The sequence below is a fragment of the Cercospora kikuchii genome, assembly GCF_019650295.1.
Source record: "Cercospora kikuchii DNA, contig_00004, whole genome shotgun sequence".
Taxonomy (NCBI): Eukaryota; Fungi; Ascomycota; class Dothideomycetes; order Mycosphaerellales; family Mycosphaerellaceae; genus Cercospora; species Cercospora kikuchii.
Genome location: NW_025408585.1, coordinates 231,933 through 249,807, shown reverse-complemented (window position 1 = coordinate 249,807; position 17,875 = coordinate 231,933). Strand labels below are relative to the sequence as shown.

The following is a 17,875-nucleotide window of genomic DNA, read 5'->3' as shown; positions in this document are numbered from 1 at the left end:
TCACACGCGCTCGAGCTCGCCGGCGTGGCCAGTAGGTCGAATGCTAGCTTGGACAACAATGGATATCGCTGGCGATTGTCACGCCACCATTGGACGACATTAATAGGCTTGTTGCCAACCATATAAGGTGTCAGAGGCTCGGCAAGATAACGCTGCAGATCGTCTTGCAACACAGTGTCCGTGAGCATTAACGATGCCGTGTAATCGTCGACCTCGCGTTCACGTGTCGCCGGCCTAGTTGTTGGTGCTGGACACCGCATCTTATACTCATTATAGAGCTCTTCAATCGCGTGTCGTGCCTTCACTGTCCATAGCGTGGACGCCTCGATATCGTCTTGATTCTGCTGCTGCGACTGCCGTTGCTTGCACTTCGCTTTCGCCTTATTCTTGCGCTGCGTATTGTCGTCTTTCATACCACCCCAGTGCTGCTCGAACCAGCTCATCTTGAGCGATGGATGTAACGCCACGGCGGCACGGTAGGCAGGCGTGCGATCGCTGAGTCGATAGTACTTGTCGAGCTTCTTCCAACCAAGATTGACTATCGCCTTAAGGTGTGAGTTGGCCGCGTGTTCATGGTCTGACTTCGCCTTCTCAAGTGTAGTTAGCAGTGACTCCAAAGCTGTCAACGACTGCCACAATCCACCGAAGTGTTGGCCATCTGCTTGGACCTTCAGCGACGCCATCTTCAGCGGCTTGAGAAGCTTCAATATCTCCTTCAACTCGGCCCAGTCATCCGCGGTGAGTATGTCTTCACGAAGGTCGTCAATGAACTGTAAGCAATACAGCTCTATTGGATCTTTGAGCTCGAGGCCACGCTCGATCATGTCGTGGTCAGATTGCCACTTAATCCCGCCGTTCAACACTAGCTCGACAAGTCGTGTGTCTGCCTCGCGTTGTTTTGATCGAAAGACGTGTCGTCGTGCCTCGCTATAGTGAGCATGGATCACGATATTATGGAGCTTGCCAACACAGCCCTTCTTTCGCCATGCTGTCTGACGATCGACGGCATTACGTAGAGATAGAGCGCGTTGAAACTCGTATACGATCTCGCTGTCTTCGAGCTCCTCGTCTTCCTTATTCATGTCGTTGCAAGCCTGGTCAATACACTCGATGTCGACGCCGTAGAGCATAGCCTTAACGACTAAGTTGATGAAGTGGCCAGCGCAGCGAAGGCGGCACTTGTGAGGGTGTCGGAGACTTGGTATTTCGCGCCTAATAGCTTCGATCGTCGTGTCGTTGTTAGACGCGTTGTCGGCCATAAAGTAGGTCAGTTTGGACGCGATATCATACTGTCTGATCAGCTTGAGAAGGATGTTTGCCTGCTCTTCACCAGTGTGATTGCCATAGGTTGGTACGAGTCCAATAAGTACTGTCTTCAGCTGATAGTCCTTATCGAAGTAGTGAGCATGAACACCTAAGAAGTCGGTGCCGCCATCGATGTCTGCTAGCCACGCGTCAAACGACAAAGCGATGCCGCTTATCGCCGTAGCCATATCGCTCTTTACTCGAGGCAGTGTCTTCTTACACAAGTCGACGATCCAAGCTCGCGGGGTGTTGTGAGAAGTAGGGAATAGCATCTCGAGAACAGGTTGACGATACGTAGCTAGCCGCTTCAGTCGTTCAGATGCTAGAGCGCGAAGTGAGTGCTCATCTGTTACGGCATACTCGAGGAATAGCGACCTCCACTCGGTACGATCAACAGGAGTCTTCTCGGTCGTCCTTTGACGCTTGATCATACTAGCGATGTTGCCGTCGTCTACCGGACGCCTCTTACACTGCTTGTACGTGCCATCGAGCTCGTAGCCATGCTTGCCTAGGTGTCTGCGTATCGAGTTCGTTCCTCCACCAGTCCGAATGACCTTCACCTTCCTGTGATCCTTATGGCTGCTGTCGAAGCACAGACGACACAGCCAGTAGTTGGTGAAGCTCTGAAGATGCGTAACAGCCTCACCATGCTGCCAGACCCACGCTCTGTGCTCTGCCTTGCCTGGCGGTGTCGGGTAAAAGTCGCGAAGAGCTTTTCCATCGACGAGGAAGCCGGTCCGCGTATAACGCGTCCGGAGGACGGTTCCGAGCTGCGATTCGGCGTGGATTTGTGTCAGGTCGATGCTGTGGGTGGCGCTTATGCTGGAGGTACCGCCTGCCATCGTGGTGTGTGCGTAAATGCCAATGATCAGGTGGGCGATCGAGGGACTTTGGCATGTGAAGGAAACGCGTCCCCAGTCGCGTTCTGAGAAGTCGCGCGTGGGAGGTCGGCGCACGGGCCGGCGTCTCTGCAGGCTGGCATCTGACCAATCAAACACGCTCTTATTCATCAATTGACCCAGACCCTAACAACACCCCTAGGAACGACATTCTCATCAACAAGGTCAATTCACATGCCATGGACACCGGTGATTCACTTACATGTCCGGACGGACGCTAGCATTAATAATGCCGGCCGGCAGATACCCCATTAGCTGTCCATCCGGCCGGACACCGTCCGGACGGCATGGCCACGAAAAATGACCCGTCCATTGACCACCCTGGTCACGGCGATCAAGGCGAGCGCAGTGGGGCGCACTGCGAGCGTACGCTATGACTGGCATATCCTCACTTTTGTCGTGTTCAGGAGAGCGCCCAATGCATTGACTTTACTTTGCTTCGATGCACCAACTGAGCTGCGAAAGCAGTTATCTGCCTCCATCAGAGATTCTCCTGTCAAGGACATTGCGATGCATCACTTTCATTTTCACGCATTGGTCCTGCAAGCGGTGGTCGAGCTCTATGACCATGCCTTGTGGCAGTTCCGAGACTTGGTGCGAGCGCTGGAACATGGTCGTCCGACGATTGACGATCCGGATCCAGACTACGTCGCAATGCACGAACTAGCACGGCACGTGTTGCATTCGTCGGAGGCGTTATCCACGGCATTGAATGTTGTGGGGAGTATCATCGACGAGTTGGAGAGGGATTCAAGGATCCATCCTCGCGGAGCAATAGCGAACGATCCGGCATCTCTTATACGCCATCAAAGGTCGATCTTGCAGTTCATGCATAATCGCGCTCTTGCTCTGGAGTCGCGCTTGAACAATGAGATCAGTCTGGCATTCCACATCACTGCGCAGCATACCAGCCTCAGCTCTGCACGCATCTCCGAGGCTGCACGAGTAGACAGTGATGCTACGAAGACGATCAGCATCCTGGGCTTGGTATTCCTCCCGGGCACCTTCATCAGTGCCATCTTCAGCATGTCTTTCTTCAACTACTCCCCGGGGAACGGCGAGCAGCCCGACCAGTGGCACGTCTCGGACAAGATATGGATGTTTTGGGCAGCTGCTATCCCGGTCACGATCAGTGTTATTGGAGTATGGTGGCTCTGGCAACGCAGCTTGGCATTGACCCCAGCTCGGGCCGTCAAGATCAAGTCCACGTCCGAACGCATGAAAGATCCATGAGCAGTGCACACAGGATGCTACGTGCTCAGTAGAATGTGACCAGCCTATGGCATTCGGTAGTCTGATGATTTCAATGATTGCTTCCACCAAATGTCATAGAGCCCGCGTTGAATTGCTTGTTGTTAGAGCCTCCATGTTGTGAAAAGTTATACTGATTGCTCGGCTTTCCATTGCCTAGAAGTCTTATTCAGCGTTTGTCAACGAGGAACCGCTCGGCCACGGCCGTACTTACAGTCGTCCATCACTTCGCTCGCACGTGGTGCATCCCCCACGGCCTCTGCGGGAATGCGTAAGAGAAGATCTTTTGTGTACGCTGCCGCAGTTGCCGCAGCGAAGTTCTGCCACGCATCGTTCTTGTGCGAGTCCGAGTAGTCGCATATTCCACGGACGATCAAGCACGGCCAGTTCTTAACGATTCCAGCGGCCTCCATCTCGAAGCAGAGCACATCTGCCTTCCTTTGCGCTTGCACTCGCTGTACAACCATATCTCGCTCTGTCCCGCTCTTCATAAGCACGTCACTTGACGCGATCGTCCCGTAATGCACCATTGGGTAGTCTGCAACATGGTCCTGCCGGTGCTGAACAAACTTCACGTTTCCTACACCATCGGGGGGTTCGCGAAGTAATCGTGGTCCCCTCGTAACCACAGCGTTGTCTGTCTGCCCACATGACGCACAATCCTCTGTCCTGGGATCATGAATAGCAGTTGTGGCAAACAACACATCCGCAGCATCCGGCAGATTGTAATAATCTTCAGCGATCTGAGGTCGATTGAGCCGCGGATAGCGCTCGAGCATCAGCTGCAGATGCTTCAGATACGTTGGACCCTCTCGCTGGTGCTGGGACTGTAGCGCGCTGACGGCTCGTTGGATTGCGGCCGGTGGCTCTGCGAGCTCTGAACGAATATCGAATCCAGCAGCGGTTTCTTTTCCCAAGCCGTAATTGATCACTGATGGCACGCCATTCACACAGCCCACCACGACGTCCCCAAGCCGAATGTCGCCGCCTTTTACTTCTGGCCGAGGCGCGCCTCCAGCAATGCCCACCATCAAACCCCACTTGATTGCCGGAAAACTGTGCCGCATGTCGCTGGCAACTTCAGCAGCAGACACCGTGCCATAGTTCCCTGATCCCAGTGACGCCACAATCACATTGTGAGGACCTATGCTGCCGAAAGAGTACGTGTTGTTATCCCTTGAGACGATCGGAAGAGGGTCATGGTGCTCATCGAGAATCGATTCTACTGCGGTTCGTTCGTGCGGAAGTGCACAGATCACGCCAATCTGGTATTTCGACCTGACGTTCTTGGCTTCCATCTTCTCGTATCGCTCAGCAATCTACTTGCAGATAGCAAATTGTGGTTTTGCGACATCAAGTGGTAGCGGGAAGAACATGACCAGAACTGCATCTCCAGCTGGAAGAGGCGGAGCAGCTGAGGCGCCACAAGGCTGAAGACTACATGCCCCACTGAGAGATGCATCGATGTGGTCGTGCATCTTCACCTTGTCCCATCGCGCCTGCATTTCAGTCCTTACGCTGCATTCCTGACGATAAGTGCAGTGACCAAGCATGGAGTACGTGGGCGCAGGCCATCCTGGTGCTAATCGGAGTTATGTTCAGAGCGGGGGTTCACACAACACTCAATACAATGCTGAGCATATCCACCTCGCCGCTGGTAAGGCATTCAATGTAGCGCGGAGGGCTCAGCTGACGAGTCGCTGTCCAGAGCGCGCGGAGACGCCGCCGCCGCCGTGCCTCCACCTGCCCTTCCGCCGCGATCGCGACTACGTCGACCGGCCGGCGCTGGCGGCGGAGATCCATGCGAAGCTTGCGCAGCCGGCAGCCAGGGTCGCGCTGGTGGGGCTCGGCGGAGTCGGGTGGGAACTAGGGCCTAGCGCGCGACGATGGTGCCGCCGTGCTGACCAGCGACAGGAAGTCGCAACTCGCGATCGAACACTGCTACCGCGTCCGCGAGCAGTCGCCGGGCACGTGGGTGCTGTGGATACACGCGAGCAACGCCGCACGATACGAGCAGAGCCTTCGGGAGGTGGCCGAGGTGGTGAAGATCCGCGGACGACACGATGCGAAGACGGAGATCTTTGCGCTCGTACGGGCATGGCTGCGAGATCCGAAGGGGAGCAAGAGATGGTTGATCGTACTAGACAACGTGGACGATGCGAGCTTTTTGCTCGAGCCGCCAGTGGAGAGCAGTGATGCAGGACGGGAGAGGCGGATCGACTATCTTCCGGCGTGCGCCCACGGCTCGATTCTGGTGACGAGTCGGAGTGAGGATGAAGCGCGGAACATAGTACAGTACGCAGCAGATGTGGTCAAGGTACGGCCGATGGAGATGGGCGATGCAGTGGCTGTACTGGAAAGGAAACTGGGAGATCAGCACAGCAGGACGGACATTGCGAGGCTAGCGGAAACGCTGGAGGGCATCCCTCTCGCTCTCACGCAGGCGGCCTCCTACATCTTGCAACGAGGGAGGAGGTATACGGTCGAGCGTTACATCCAGAAGCTGCCGAGAGGTCACAGCAGCAAGAACAGCGTGCTCGATGAAGAAGCAGAGGACCACCAACGCGACCGCGAGGCGAAGAACGCGATCTCCATAACGTGGCAGATCTCGTTCGAGCATGTGTATCGCACGCGGCGGTCGGCAGCGGACCTGTTGTCGGTTATGAGCCTCTGCGACCGACAAGCGATTCCGGACGAGTTGATCCGAGCGTGCACGAAAAGTAGCCGCGTATCGCGACGTACGATGCATGTTGACACAAATGCTGGTGCGAAAATGGACGTGGATGGAGTCATAAACGGTAAAGTCGAGGCGGAATATGAAAGCGATGGCGGCTCCGAGCAGTCGCTTGATGACGCCTTCGACAAGGACCTCACCACGCTGGAGGGATACTCATTTGTGTCCATAACGACCGACAAGTCTGCATTCGAGATGCATCGATTGGTGCAGCAAGCCACACAGGGATGGCTGAATGTGCGGGGTCTGCTGGAGGACTGCATCGAGTGGTTTGTAGGTGGATTGGACGACGTGTTTCCAGCGGTCACGTACGACAACTGGAGTGCTTGTCAGAAGTTCTTTCCCCATGCACGAGCAGCGTTGCAGCAGCGGCCCAAAGTGGAGCAGACAGTGCTGCAATGGACGAACATATTGTATAAAGCAGGGTGGTATGCAAGCGAGCAAGGGAATGCTGCGGATGCGGAAAGAATGTCCACGCGAAGCATGAAGGAGAGGCAGAAGATACTGGGGGCGGAGCATCCCTCGACGCTGACGAGCGTGAGCAATCTGGCGCGAGTGCTGCAAGATCAAGGAAAGTACGAGGCGACGGAGGAGATGAACCGGCGAGCGCTGGAGGGCCGCGAGAAAGTGCTTGGGGCGGAGCATCCCTCGACGCTGACGAGCGTGAGCAATCTGGCGCTGGTGCTGCGGTATCAGGGAAAGTACGATGCGGCGGAGGAGATGAACCGGCGAGCGCTGGAGGGCAGGGAGAAAGTGCTCGGGGCGGAGCATCCCTCGACGCTGACGAGCGTGAGCAATCTGGCACTGGTGCTGCGGTATCAGGGAAAGTACGATGCGGCGGAGGAGATGAACCGGCGAGTGCTGGAGGCCAGCGAGAAAGTGCTCGGGGCGGAGCATCCCGACACGCTGATTAGCGTGAGCAATCTGGCGCTGGTGCTGCAAGATCAAGGAAAGTACGAGGCGACGGAGGAGATGAACCGGCGAGCGCTGGAGGGCTACGAGAAAGTGCTCGGCGCGGAGCATCCCTCGACGCTGACGAGCGTGAGCAATCTGGCTTCGGTGCTGCAAGATCAAGGAAAGTACGAGGCGGCAGAAGAGATGAACCGGCGAGCGCTGGAGGGCAGGGAGAAAGTGCTCGGGGCGGAGCATCCCGAGACGCTGACGAGCGTGAGCATTCTGGCTTCGGGGCTGCGAGATCAGGGAAAGTACGAGGCGGCAGAAGAGATGAATCGGCGAGCGCTGGAGGGCAGGGAGAAAGTGCTCGGGGCGGAGCATCCCGACACGCTGACGAGCGTATACTGCCTGGCCTATCTCTTCCATCAGAAGCACTACTTTGCAGCTGCTCTGCCCCTCTATGAGCGGGCTTGCGCTGGGTACTCTAAAACTCTGGGCCCAGCACATCCAACCACAAAGGCATGTAGAGCCCATATGGCATCGCTGCAAGACCAGATCGGGGAATATTGAGAGCCTAATTTTCTTCATTTCGATTATGTAACACGTTCTCGTCGCAGAACACTTTACACGATTTCCTATATTGAGCAACGCGTGGAAATGAAGCCATGACGCTGATGAGTAAGTTGTGAGTAGCATAAGCAGCAGTGCATGACTCGAACCGCCGAGACCACTTGCCAAGACCACAGCTTGGAGTTGGGTAGCCGCTTTCGTTCTGGTCGTGCCATTATCCGGTCCAAGCCGTTGTTCTCCGTCCAGTAGCCGGCTGATTCCTGCCCGATGTACCACCTCCAATCGAGCTGTATGCGCTCGCGACAACACAAGTGCGTCCCACTTCCCACGAGCAGTCGGCCTCGATACTAAGCACACGGCCGATGTGATACACAGTATCTCCGCAGTATCGAGGCCAATTCGGACTGCTTAGGTCGCATGTAAGAAAATGCTCGACACGAACGATACTGCGTCCGACAGATGCGAATAAGGCCGAGCAGCCACAGCACGAGCCGCGACATGCAACGCATAGCCAGGAATCGACCGAGGTAGGCAAGGAATATATTGCAAGCGATATCTAAGGTGATTTAGACGTGGTGGCGGACTATTGAGAGTTTGAAGTGCGAAGTACCTTTTTCGCATTCTGGCACGCGGGGATTCCGTCAAGCAGGGACTGGGGTTAGTGGTTTTCGAGTTCTTCTCCTGCGGTCAGTTCAACACCGATTCGCAAGGATGAGAGCACACGGTGGTTAGCTCCAGAGAACAAAGCAATGTAAGTAAGGGGAACCACGGGGGAGGCAAGTGTGCGGGAAAACGAGACCCCGGGGGAGGGGGGGTTGTTCAGTTAATTGCACGAGAGACCTTTGCTACGTAGTTTTAAAGAGCTGAGAGCAGCGCATTTGTTGTCACGTAGCCTGCGTCCTGGTAGACACGACTTATGCGTCAGCGTCTATCGCGGTGCACAGCTCATAATATTTAAGCTCACCTTAGTCCAGCTCCTTACAATAGCGAAAGTGGGAGGGATCCGAAATTCTAATGATTCAGCAACGTATACCTAGAGCAGAACTTAGCAAGCAAGAAACCTCAATTGTGAAGCATAATGCTGCTGACGCACAGCGAGGGCTCCTGTACGAACCCAAAAACTTACGTCGTAACCATTGCCTTTGTGGGATTTCGAGATATTTATCTCGCATATCGCCGAAGGGGTAACTTATGGAAGGAATTCGGAGACTCTTTGTCAGAAGGCCGAGACTCCTCTGTGAACGGTGCATTCACACGTCTGCGGTCTTATCTGGTTCGTGCGACACGTACACGCACGAAGACAAAAGACTAACATTCACACAGAATCCCCTCTAGTCGACGGGACATCAGTCACTTGCCTCACCGAAGATTGTGATGAGAAACGACCTGCTTCGCTGCCACCGAGGCAACATGCGTGTCCTGAATGCGAAGAGACTCGAAGTTGCCGAACTCCATGACGAGAACCGACGGACTTCCCGAGATACGTGATCGCATCGCGTCGGTGGCCCAAGAGATGCGAGATAAGGCCATCGAACGTTCGTGGTTGGCGTGATACGGAGAAAGAAGATCGGGTACTTGCGATGTAACCAAAGTCGAACATGCGTAGGCATCGATAGCATGGATGTATCCAAAGCCACTGCTCGCAGCGCCTACGTTCTGCGGCGGCACGGTCCTGTCTTTAACAAAACCTCGCCTCAGCGCTTGAATCTCTCTCTAACGGACCAAACTATGTCTTGCTCGCTCGGCGTTATCCCCTGCTTTTCTCAGCTAATAGAGGTGCTAAAGGCCAACGAAGGTAAAAATGCCGATAACCAAGATCCTAGCCCTTCCGAGCTCATCATATAGCTCCTCGTTAAATGACAAGGAATACAGGCCGTAATGTAACTTAAAGATCGACGGGTTATGTTTGGAAGTATGAAATTATATCATGAATTTGAAAAGTTGTGAGCTTGAAGGACGGCCTTTTAGTCAGTAGTAGAGGATAGGGTAGATGGTATTGCCGAGAACTAAACGATCACCTCGGCCATAATCCCCAACTATGTTGTGTAGATCGAGCAATAGTGTCGGCGCATATGGGTATCGGATTTGGCTCCCACAGACAGGCTCAGCGTGGATTACGAACTGATCTTTCAAAAGCGATAACGCGCCGCAGGGCTATGCACACGCTTCCTGGGACTCTTGTCTCGCGTAAGTTATGATCTGTAAGAACTATTACCAGACGTACCCGAAAGCGGAGATTCCGAGACGGGTTGTAGAATGAGGGTATCTGGCTGCTGGCAGTCAATCAACGCCATGCCGCTCAATGATAACTCCGAGGACAAAATGTGCATCCGTCTCCATGGCCTCCGCCATATGCCTTTTGCACAACTCATCCCACAGCTCAGCGGTAGATACAGTTCGTGATTCCACCGGCTGCTCCTCGGAACCGGACCTATAGCCGCTCGGCCTTTTTAGAAGCGCCACCGCCAAGCGCCCGTTCGCCCTCCGCAAGCGGTTCACATCCTCTGTGAATCGCTCCTTCGTCACTTCATCCAGGTTCCATGCCCACAAATGACTCCTGGGGTTGTCCTGTCGAGAGACTGCGAAACTTCGTTGTTCGAAAAGTTCCATTAACTCCATTTTCAATTGCTGTAAGTCTATACAGATGTTGTTTTCCTTGTCCCACAGCGCAGTCGTTTGCTGACGGGAATTCGCGCTGACCAGCGCCTCTATTGGGTGGTTCGAGGCCAAGAAGACCAACCGTTCGTTCATTGCTCCATTCTCTTCAAAAAATGCAAGCAGGCGTCTGTAGACCCTGTCTTGTTGCAATCCTTTGCGGGTTCCGTGCTGATATCTCGGATCCAACTCGTACCGGACTTTCCTTCCCTGATGTGCATTGCGGTCTGCGTTGGCCGTGGTGATGGCGTCGAACGCCATCTCCAGACCGGAATCCGGGGCGTGGGGTGCAGTACCGTCAGACGGCCGCTTCTGAGCTGGATTTGTGTGTTGTCTGGTCGGAGCTAGGTCTGGCGGAGGAATGCTGTCAGATGAATGGGCTTCCGTTCGACGAACATGATCCGGATCTGGCATCGCCGCCGCTCCTAATCGTTCCATGCCTGGCGGCGGGGAAGGATGTCTGGCAGCTCTGTCGACGTCGTCCCCCTGTCGATGCGAAGGCGATGTGCCTGCGGTGGCCGCAACATCTGTGGCACCTGCGGTGGTAGGGGATTCCATGGCGCCGCCAGCGCTCCGATTTTGTGATGGACCTGGGAACCTCGTGTCGCGCTTTCGTGCCTCAGCTAGATCCGATAACATCGCTGGATTGTTTGTATCCTCCGACTCATTCGGAGGACTTCCTTGGTCTTGATCTGCGACGCTGCCGGTGCTCTCATTGCGTGCTGCCGCCTGGTCGTCTTGACCTTCGTGATGATGTTCTGCCCTATCGCCGCTCTGGCTGTATGACGGACCTGGGAACATAGTCTCGCGCTGTTGAGCCTTCGCAGGATCGGACTGCGTCGCCTGTTCGGGAGTTTCCAGGTCGTCAAGACTTCCTGGATCATTTCCTGCAACATCTGCCTGGACCCTGTTCGCCTTCGATTTTAGCTGCCGCTGACGCGCTCTCTGTTTACGTAGCTCATCCAACTTGTGAGTCGTCTCCTTTAGAGACTGCTCCCCTTGCGCCACATCTCTGCGGAGCTCCTGGGTCTGTTCCTGAAGAGACTGGATTTCTCGTTGCCCCTGTGCGGCGTCCCTGCGGATTTCATGCAGCTCTTGAGTCTTTTGCTCTAGGCTTTGCACCAGTTGCTCCCTTTCTGCGGCGGCAATGCGCAGCTGCTGTAACTCCTGAGCCTGTTCTTGAAGAGTTTGAAACTCTTGTTGCCTTTGTGCGGCGTCACTGCGGATCTGATCCAGCTCTCGAGCCTTGTGCGCTAAGCTTTGAATAAGTTGGTCCTTCAGTGCGAGACTGGCTTCCAGTTCTTGAGACTTCTCGTATGCTTTACGGAGTCGCTGCAGTTGCTCGACATCCGCCGTGCTTTGCGACTGCTCGCGCCGCAGCTCTTCGATCTCCGCGTTCCGCTGTTCCACGATCTGCGACAGCGCTCGAGCTTCCGCGGCGTTTCTTCGAAATTCTTCCAGGGCCGGGAGCTCATGGAGCTTGGCCTCCATCTCTACCAATTTCCTATCGCGGTCCTGGACCTGCTCTTGGAGTCGTTGGAGCTCATGGAGATGCGTTTGATTCTGAGCAGCTCCAGTCTCCGCCTGAATGCGCTGGGCCTCCTCATCGTTCCTATGAGCTCTAGGGAACAGATCATCGAAATCTTGCTCCAAAGTGTCGTCTATGGTTTGAGGGGCCTGGTCGTGCGGCTCCTCTGGACCATCCGGCGAAGTCTGGTTGGAGAGCTCCGATAGGTTCGCAGCCCGGTGCTCGAAGTATTCACGGGCCTCGACCTCCTGAAACCTGTCCTCCTCGTGGCTATACGGTGGTGCAGAGGGGCCCCAGAACGAACGCACAATGTCCTGGAGCACATAGAACGTGGTAATGTACATCTTGGGCTGCGGTTGCGACGCTTCGAAGATGGCGTGGAGGAAAAGATGTTTCCGGTCTCGATCCAAGCTCAACTGAGACGGTCGGTTGCACCGCGCCCTGATGGGTGTATCCATCCAATCACTTGAAAGCTCGGGGGGCTCGGGCGAGGGGTGGTCCAGGGTGGGTGGGGTCGGGCACGCTTCCATGATGCGTAAGATTTGGTCGGAACGGAAGCCAAGCCGATACGCATCAAAAGCCAGCTCTTGCACTCGACCGGGCACGATTTGAGCCCGGGGTGGTCTCGGATGACCTTTGTCTCTCCTGAGGTGGCTGCACGGGAGGTCCCCGAGGTCAGAGAAATAACGCATGCCCCGCAGGCACAGTTCGACGAAGTTGGCCAAAAAGTACTTCTTGTGAAGGGAGAATCTATCGTAGAATGCAATACGGAAGCTTTTTTCCATTGCGCCTCGATCCGGCAGGAGATGCTGGAGCGCCGTATGACACGACTGCAGGTAGATGGTGTCCTCGGTGAAAGAGCGCAGAGTGAGGATCCTCGGGGACTCCAGAATTCTTGTCAGAAGGCGATCGCGAGTGTCTTGATTGTGAATGGTCGGGAAGATGGCCTGTTCCTTCATCCATTGGCGAATGCGACGAGCGTCGTGGACGGAGTCCCGAGGACACTGCAGTTCAAGCAGTTTCACGGTCTTGATGTCCAGCGTACCGCTGTCCACGTCGGATCCCATGATACTGGCCCACAGAGATCGAATCCTCTCAATGTAGCAACATAATTCCTGAATCACATCAGCGCGGAGCAATCGGCGCATCGTTCAGCCCGACATACCTCGAAGCACCGCAGGGGGAGGATACGATTGAACGCACCTAGCTGCAGGCCGGACCATAATCCACTGAAGGGGAGGAGACTGTCCAGCGATTTGACCAGGTTCCCATGATGGGTGCGTCCCATTCGCATCAAATTCTTGTCTTTCGTCTCAGACAACAAGACTTGCCATCGGGTCATCCCGTCTTCGTCGCGCCGCTGCAAATATGTCCGGTAATAGCGGTAGATATCTCCATCACTATACTTGAGGGCATTGTTTGCATTCTGTCGTAATGACGCCTGAGACACCACGGACAATGCTGCAGGGAGCGTCAGCGCAGGTTCGCCCAGGACCGGCACGCAGCACTACCAGAGTCGAAAAACTTCACCGCCCACCACTGATCGTTCGTGGGGAGACAGCGCAGGTGCTCCTGAGCGGCCAAAAGGCGATGACGACCATGTAAACATCGGAGCTTCGTACCGAGAGGGACGGGAATCAGAGGGGGCGACTGGTAAGTCAGATCGGAAGAGGTAACGCCCGTAGTGGTGAGCAGGCGGGAAAGTAGATCACGGTCGATGAGGACCGGCACGAAATGCTCGGGATCGAATCGATGACAACCCCGTTCGAAAATGCCGCGCAGTCGTTGCACATTGCTTTCGGTTTCGTCCCGCGCGGAGCCATATTCAAGATGGCGTAACAACACCCGTCCGCAACCGAGGAAACGTTGGTGCAATTCGGTTTGTACGTCGTCAGAAACCATAAGAATGCGCCCGACACTCGTGGTCTGCGGCGGGTCGATTGTGGTGTTCTTCAATTTCCTCGAGCGGCTCGGAGGTGACGATGAAGACCAGGCATCGTTACCGCCTTCGCCAGTTCACACGCGCCTGGACCCCGGGGGGCAGAGTCGACCGGGATCTTGCCGCTCTGCCGGCGCTTGTGGGAGGACATGAAAAGACCCTTAAAGAGACCGTCGTCGCCAGACTCATCGAACGAGCATTGTGTGCGATGTCCCTTCATACCGCCCTAGTGGGGCCGTTTTAGTTCGCGGTGGTGGACTGGGGCAGGTTGCAACGGGTCCCTGCATGTCTGAGCGCACCCCCCAAATCAGTACCCCAGTCTAGTTCCATGCATGGGTCACAAAGAAACTGGAGCGACGCTGCGGCGGCTCTTCCCGTGGACCCCGCAGACGACCGTAGGCATTGGCGAACATATACGTGATCGCCAGTGAAGAAAAAGATCGTGCGGCATACTCTAAGGACGATCCATCCAACCTGTTGAAGCATACTCAGCGACGACTGAAGACGAGTGAGAAGAGGAGGATGGCGGAACCTCCGGGAGACGGAGAGTATATCACCGTGCGCCCAAAACGAGTAGCATCGCACGGCACCATCAACTACCGGAGCCTGCATCGAGGCACGCACACCCTGAATGCGACAAAGTCTGGGGCAGCGGGAGAAAAGAGCTTGGACGTAGTAGAAGAGGGCAGGGATAGTATACAACAAACGACGGCGGCGGCTGGTGACAATACACCACAGAGACAAATGCTAGCACAGATGAAGCAAGCGGAAGAGCGAGCAAAACAAGCGGAAGAGCGAGCAAAACAGGCAGAAGAACGAGCCAAGCAGGCGGAAGGGCGAACCAAGGAGGCAGAAAAGCGAGCGGAACAGGCAGGAAAACGAGCAGCACAGGCGGAAGAGAAATTGAAACAGCTGGAGGAAATAGTCGCGAAGGTACCAACAATCGAACAAATTACAACTATAATACAAGAGCAAGTAGCAGTGAGCATTCAGCAGCAAGTAGCAGCGAGCATTCAGGAACAACTGGCTAACGTAGCCGTACCTACTAATGGAAGTCGCTCGTATGCGGAAGTAGCCCGCACACCCCCAGACAGTCAACCTAGCAACATCCGCAGTCTCACGATGAGCACAACTCCATCAGCTTTTACAAACTCCCTCTACTGCACGATCGACATCTCGAGAGCCGACGAGGCCGAGAAAGCGAGGACCCACCCCGGCGCGGTCAGGGAGTGTATAGAGAGAGAGATGCGAGGAGTCGAAGGACAAGAACGGTGGCGCTGTGTGGCAGTTACCAAGGACCCACGCAACGCCGACCGAATCCGCGTAGCTTGCAGAAGTGAGGGCGAGTTGGCACAGGTTAAAGAGGCGATGTTGAAGACCGCAGCCGCGACACCGGGAAGCCGCGTGCTACGGGACCAGCTCCACCCAATCAAGGTCGACAATGCTAACCGCACGGCCGTGATCACCGAGACGGGGGACCTCCGACCGGGAGTGATTGAGATGCTAGAAAAGGAGAACGAGACCAAAATCGCCAAGATTGTATGGATCAGCCGAAAAGAAAGTATGAAGGCATATGGGTCGATGATAGTCTACCTAACCCGAGGCAACGACGCAGCACGCCTGTTACAAGAACAGTACTTCCACGTAGCAGGAGAATCGGCATACACCCGGGTTTGTGAACCGCGCCGACGACCAATGCAGTGCTATAGGTGCCAGGAGATAGGCCACATCGCACATACGTGCAACAAACCACAGAGGTGTGCTAAGTGCGCGCAAGAAGGTCACCGCCACACCGAATGCGACTCCGAGGGTTTGGTTCCAAAGTGCATCCCATGTGGTGGACCCCACGAATCGTACAGCAAGAACTGTCGAATACTGTATCCTCCTCCTGTCGCTAATGCCTAGCCCCTTGAAGGTCCTTTCACTAAATGTCGGCAAGCGGCGAGTGGTGCAACATAGCGTAATGAATGATACAGACCTCGAGGACTTCGGAGTCATCGCATTATCGGAACCTTGCTCGTTTGTGAGAGAGGGCAAGGTGTTGACCGCGCCGCTAGGCCATCCACACTGGACCAAGATGATACCTACGGAAACGCGCGAAGGCAGACGGGTAATTGGAAGTATGCTCTGGATCCGGAAGGGGATAGAGAGTGAGCCAGTCCCGGTGCCCTCTCCCGATATTACCGCAGCGCTGCTGCATCTACCCGATCGGTCGGTGTTCATCGCATCGGTCTACGTGGTGCCAGCCAACCCGCAAGCACTCGCGGAGACGATACAGCTCCTGCGGCAAAGCGTGGACACTGCAAGGAGACGGGTAACGAGGGAAAGAATGGATATACTTCTAACTGGCGACTTCAACCAACATGACCAGCTATGGGGTGGGGACGACATCTCACCTGCCCGACAAGGAGAGGCAGACGGACTCGTGGACTTTATGAACGACTCTGCGCTACGCAGTCTCCTACCGAGGGGTACCAAGACGTGGCAGAATGGCAAGCACGAAAGCACCATCGATCTGGTGCTCGCCTCCGAGGAACTGGCCGCCGCGCTCGTCCGGTGTAGGATTTATGGGACAGAGCACGGATCGGACCACCACGCGATCGAGACCACCATTAATGTCGACATGCCAGAGCATATAGTCCAGCCACGACTGCTACTCAAGAATGCACCCTGGAAGGAGATTTGTGCGAAGATTACTAGTACACTCCAGCCATTGGCCGTAAACATATACGGGCATGTACTAGTGGATGTACAGACGCAGGCCGACCAACTCATGAGTGCGGTACTTGCAGCAGTCCACGCACTTACTCCTGTCGCGAAACCGTCGCCGTATGCTAAAAGGTGGTGGACACACGACCTTACTAAGCTTCGTCAGATCTATACCCGTTGGAGGAACAGGGCAAGGAGCTATCGCAGGGCGGGCACCTATAGCGAACAACTCGAGAAACAGACACGGATCGCTTCTAAGGAATACCATGATGCCGTCCGTCAGCAGCAGAGGAGGCATTGGGAAGAATTCTTGGACGACACTAACAACATCTGGCAGGCGGCGAAGTATATGAAGGCCGATACCAGCCTAGGCTCCTCCCAGATCCCGCCCCTTACGAGGAGGGATGGGTCGATTACAAGTGGTAAGGGAGAGCAGGCGACCGAGTTGCTATCAACATTCTTTCCACCCCTTCCGCCCGTGATCGAGGACGAAGGGCAGCGAAAGCAGAGGAGGCCAGTCCATATGCCTCCGCTCACTATGGACGAAGTTGAACGGAGCGTGTTCGCAGCGCAGTCGTGGAAAGCAGCAGGAGAGGATGGGCTGCCGGCGGTAGTGTGGAAACGGGTATGGCCGGCCGTAAAGGAGAGGGTTCTAACACTCTTTCGAACGTCGCTAAGGGAGGGTATACTGCCGGCCCAATGGAAGACAGCCAAAATCATTCCACTAAAGAAACCTAACAAGAGCGACTATACAGCTGCGAAGGCATGGCGACCTATTTCGTTGCTCGCTACGCTTGGCAAAGCGCTTGAAGCAGTAGTAGCTGAAAGGATATCACATGCGGTCGAAACCGCAGGCCTCCTACCAACAAACCACTTCGGAGCTCGGAAGAGACGATCGGCAGTACAGGCGATCCTCCTGTTGCAGGAACACATCTACAAGGCATGGCGTAACAGGAGGGTGCTCAGCCTGATCAGCTTCGACGTGAAAGGTGCATATAATGGAGTGTGTAAGGAAAGACTACTGCAGCGACTCCAAGCAAGGGGCATCCCCGCAACGCTAGTCAAATGGATCGATTCCTTCTGCTCGGACCGGTCGGCTACAATCGTAGTTAATGGCCAGGCATCGGAGCGACAAGCGCTACAGCAAGCAGGATTGCCGCAGGGGTCGCCACTATCACCAGTCCTGTTCCTCTTTTTTAATGCGGACCTCGTCCAGCGCAAGATCGATAGCAATGGCGGTGCTATAGCATTTGTCGACGACTACACAGCGTGGGTCACAGGCCCCTCTGCAGAGGCAAACCAAGGCAGGATCCAGGCGGTTGTCGACCAAGCGATAGAGTGGGAACAAAGAAGCGGTGCCACCTTTGAAGGCGACAAGACAGCCTTTATCC

At 55.2% G+C, this 17,875-nt stretch overlaps 5 protein-coding genes across 6 annotated transcripts; 2 read left to right on the top strand and 3 right to left on the bottom strand.

Moving 5' to 3' along the window:
- CKM354_000632100 (uncharacterized protein) lies at window positions 1–2,147 on the bottom strand (the record flags this gene model as incomplete). Its single annotated transcript, XM_044801632.1, has 2 exons — window positions 1–43; window positions 88–2,147. 2 exons carry the CDS (start codon window positions 2,145–2,147, stop codon window positions 1–3), a joined length of 2,103 nt encoding a protein of 700 aa, XP_044657567.1.
- Window positions 2,148–2,504: 357 nt separating this feature from the next.
- On the top strand, window positions 2,505–3,437 carry CKM354_000632000 (uncharacterized protein; the record flags this gene model as incomplete). 2 transcript variants are annotated; one of them, XM_044801630.1, is made up of 1 exon in its annotated part: window positions 2,505–3,437. In XM_044801630.1, one exon carries the CDS (start codon window positions 2,505–2,507, stop codon window positions 3,435–3,437), a length of 933 nt encoding a protein of 310 aa, XP_044657565.1. The 2 variants fall into 2 exon arrangements, with proteins under 2 accessions (XP_044657565.1, XP_044657566.1); XM_044801631.1 differs by having other exon boundaries at window positions 2,859–3,437.
- Window positions 3,438–3,507: 70 nt separating this feature from the next.
- Window positions 3,508–4,753, bottom strand: CKM354_000631900 (uncharacterized protein; the record flags this gene model as incomplete). The annotated part of the gene is made up of 3 exons (XM_044801629.1): window positions 3,508–3,611; window positions 3,670–3,993; window positions 4,042–4,753. 3 exons carry the CDS (start codon window positions 4,751–4,753, stop codon window positions 3,508–3,510), a joined length of 1,140 nt encoding a protein of 379 aa, XP_044657564.1.
- Window positions 4,754–5,006: 253 nt separating this feature from the next.
- CKM354_000631800 (uncharacterized protein) lies at window positions 5,007–7,653 on the top strand (the record flags this gene model as incomplete). The annotated part of the gene is made up of 3 exons (XM_044801628.1): window positions 5,007–5,112; window positions 5,164–5,314; window positions 5,370–7,653. The coding sequence occupies 3 exons, from the start codon at window positions 5,007–5,009 to the stop codon at window positions 7,651–7,653; spliced, it is 2,541 nt and encodes an 846-aa protein (XP_044657563.1).
- A 2,280-nt stretch (window positions 7,654–9,933) lies between these two features.
- Window positions 9,934–12,984, bottom strand: CKM354_000631700 (uncharacterized protein; the record flags this gene model as incomplete). Its single annotated transcript, XM_044801627.1, has 1 exon — window positions 9,934–12,984. The coding sequence occupies one exon, from the start codon at window positions 12,982–12,984 to the stop codon at window positions 9,934–9,936; it is 3,051 nt and encodes a 1,016-aa protein (XP_044657562.1).
- Between the last annotated feature and the right edge of the window lie 4,891 nt (window positions 12,985–17,875).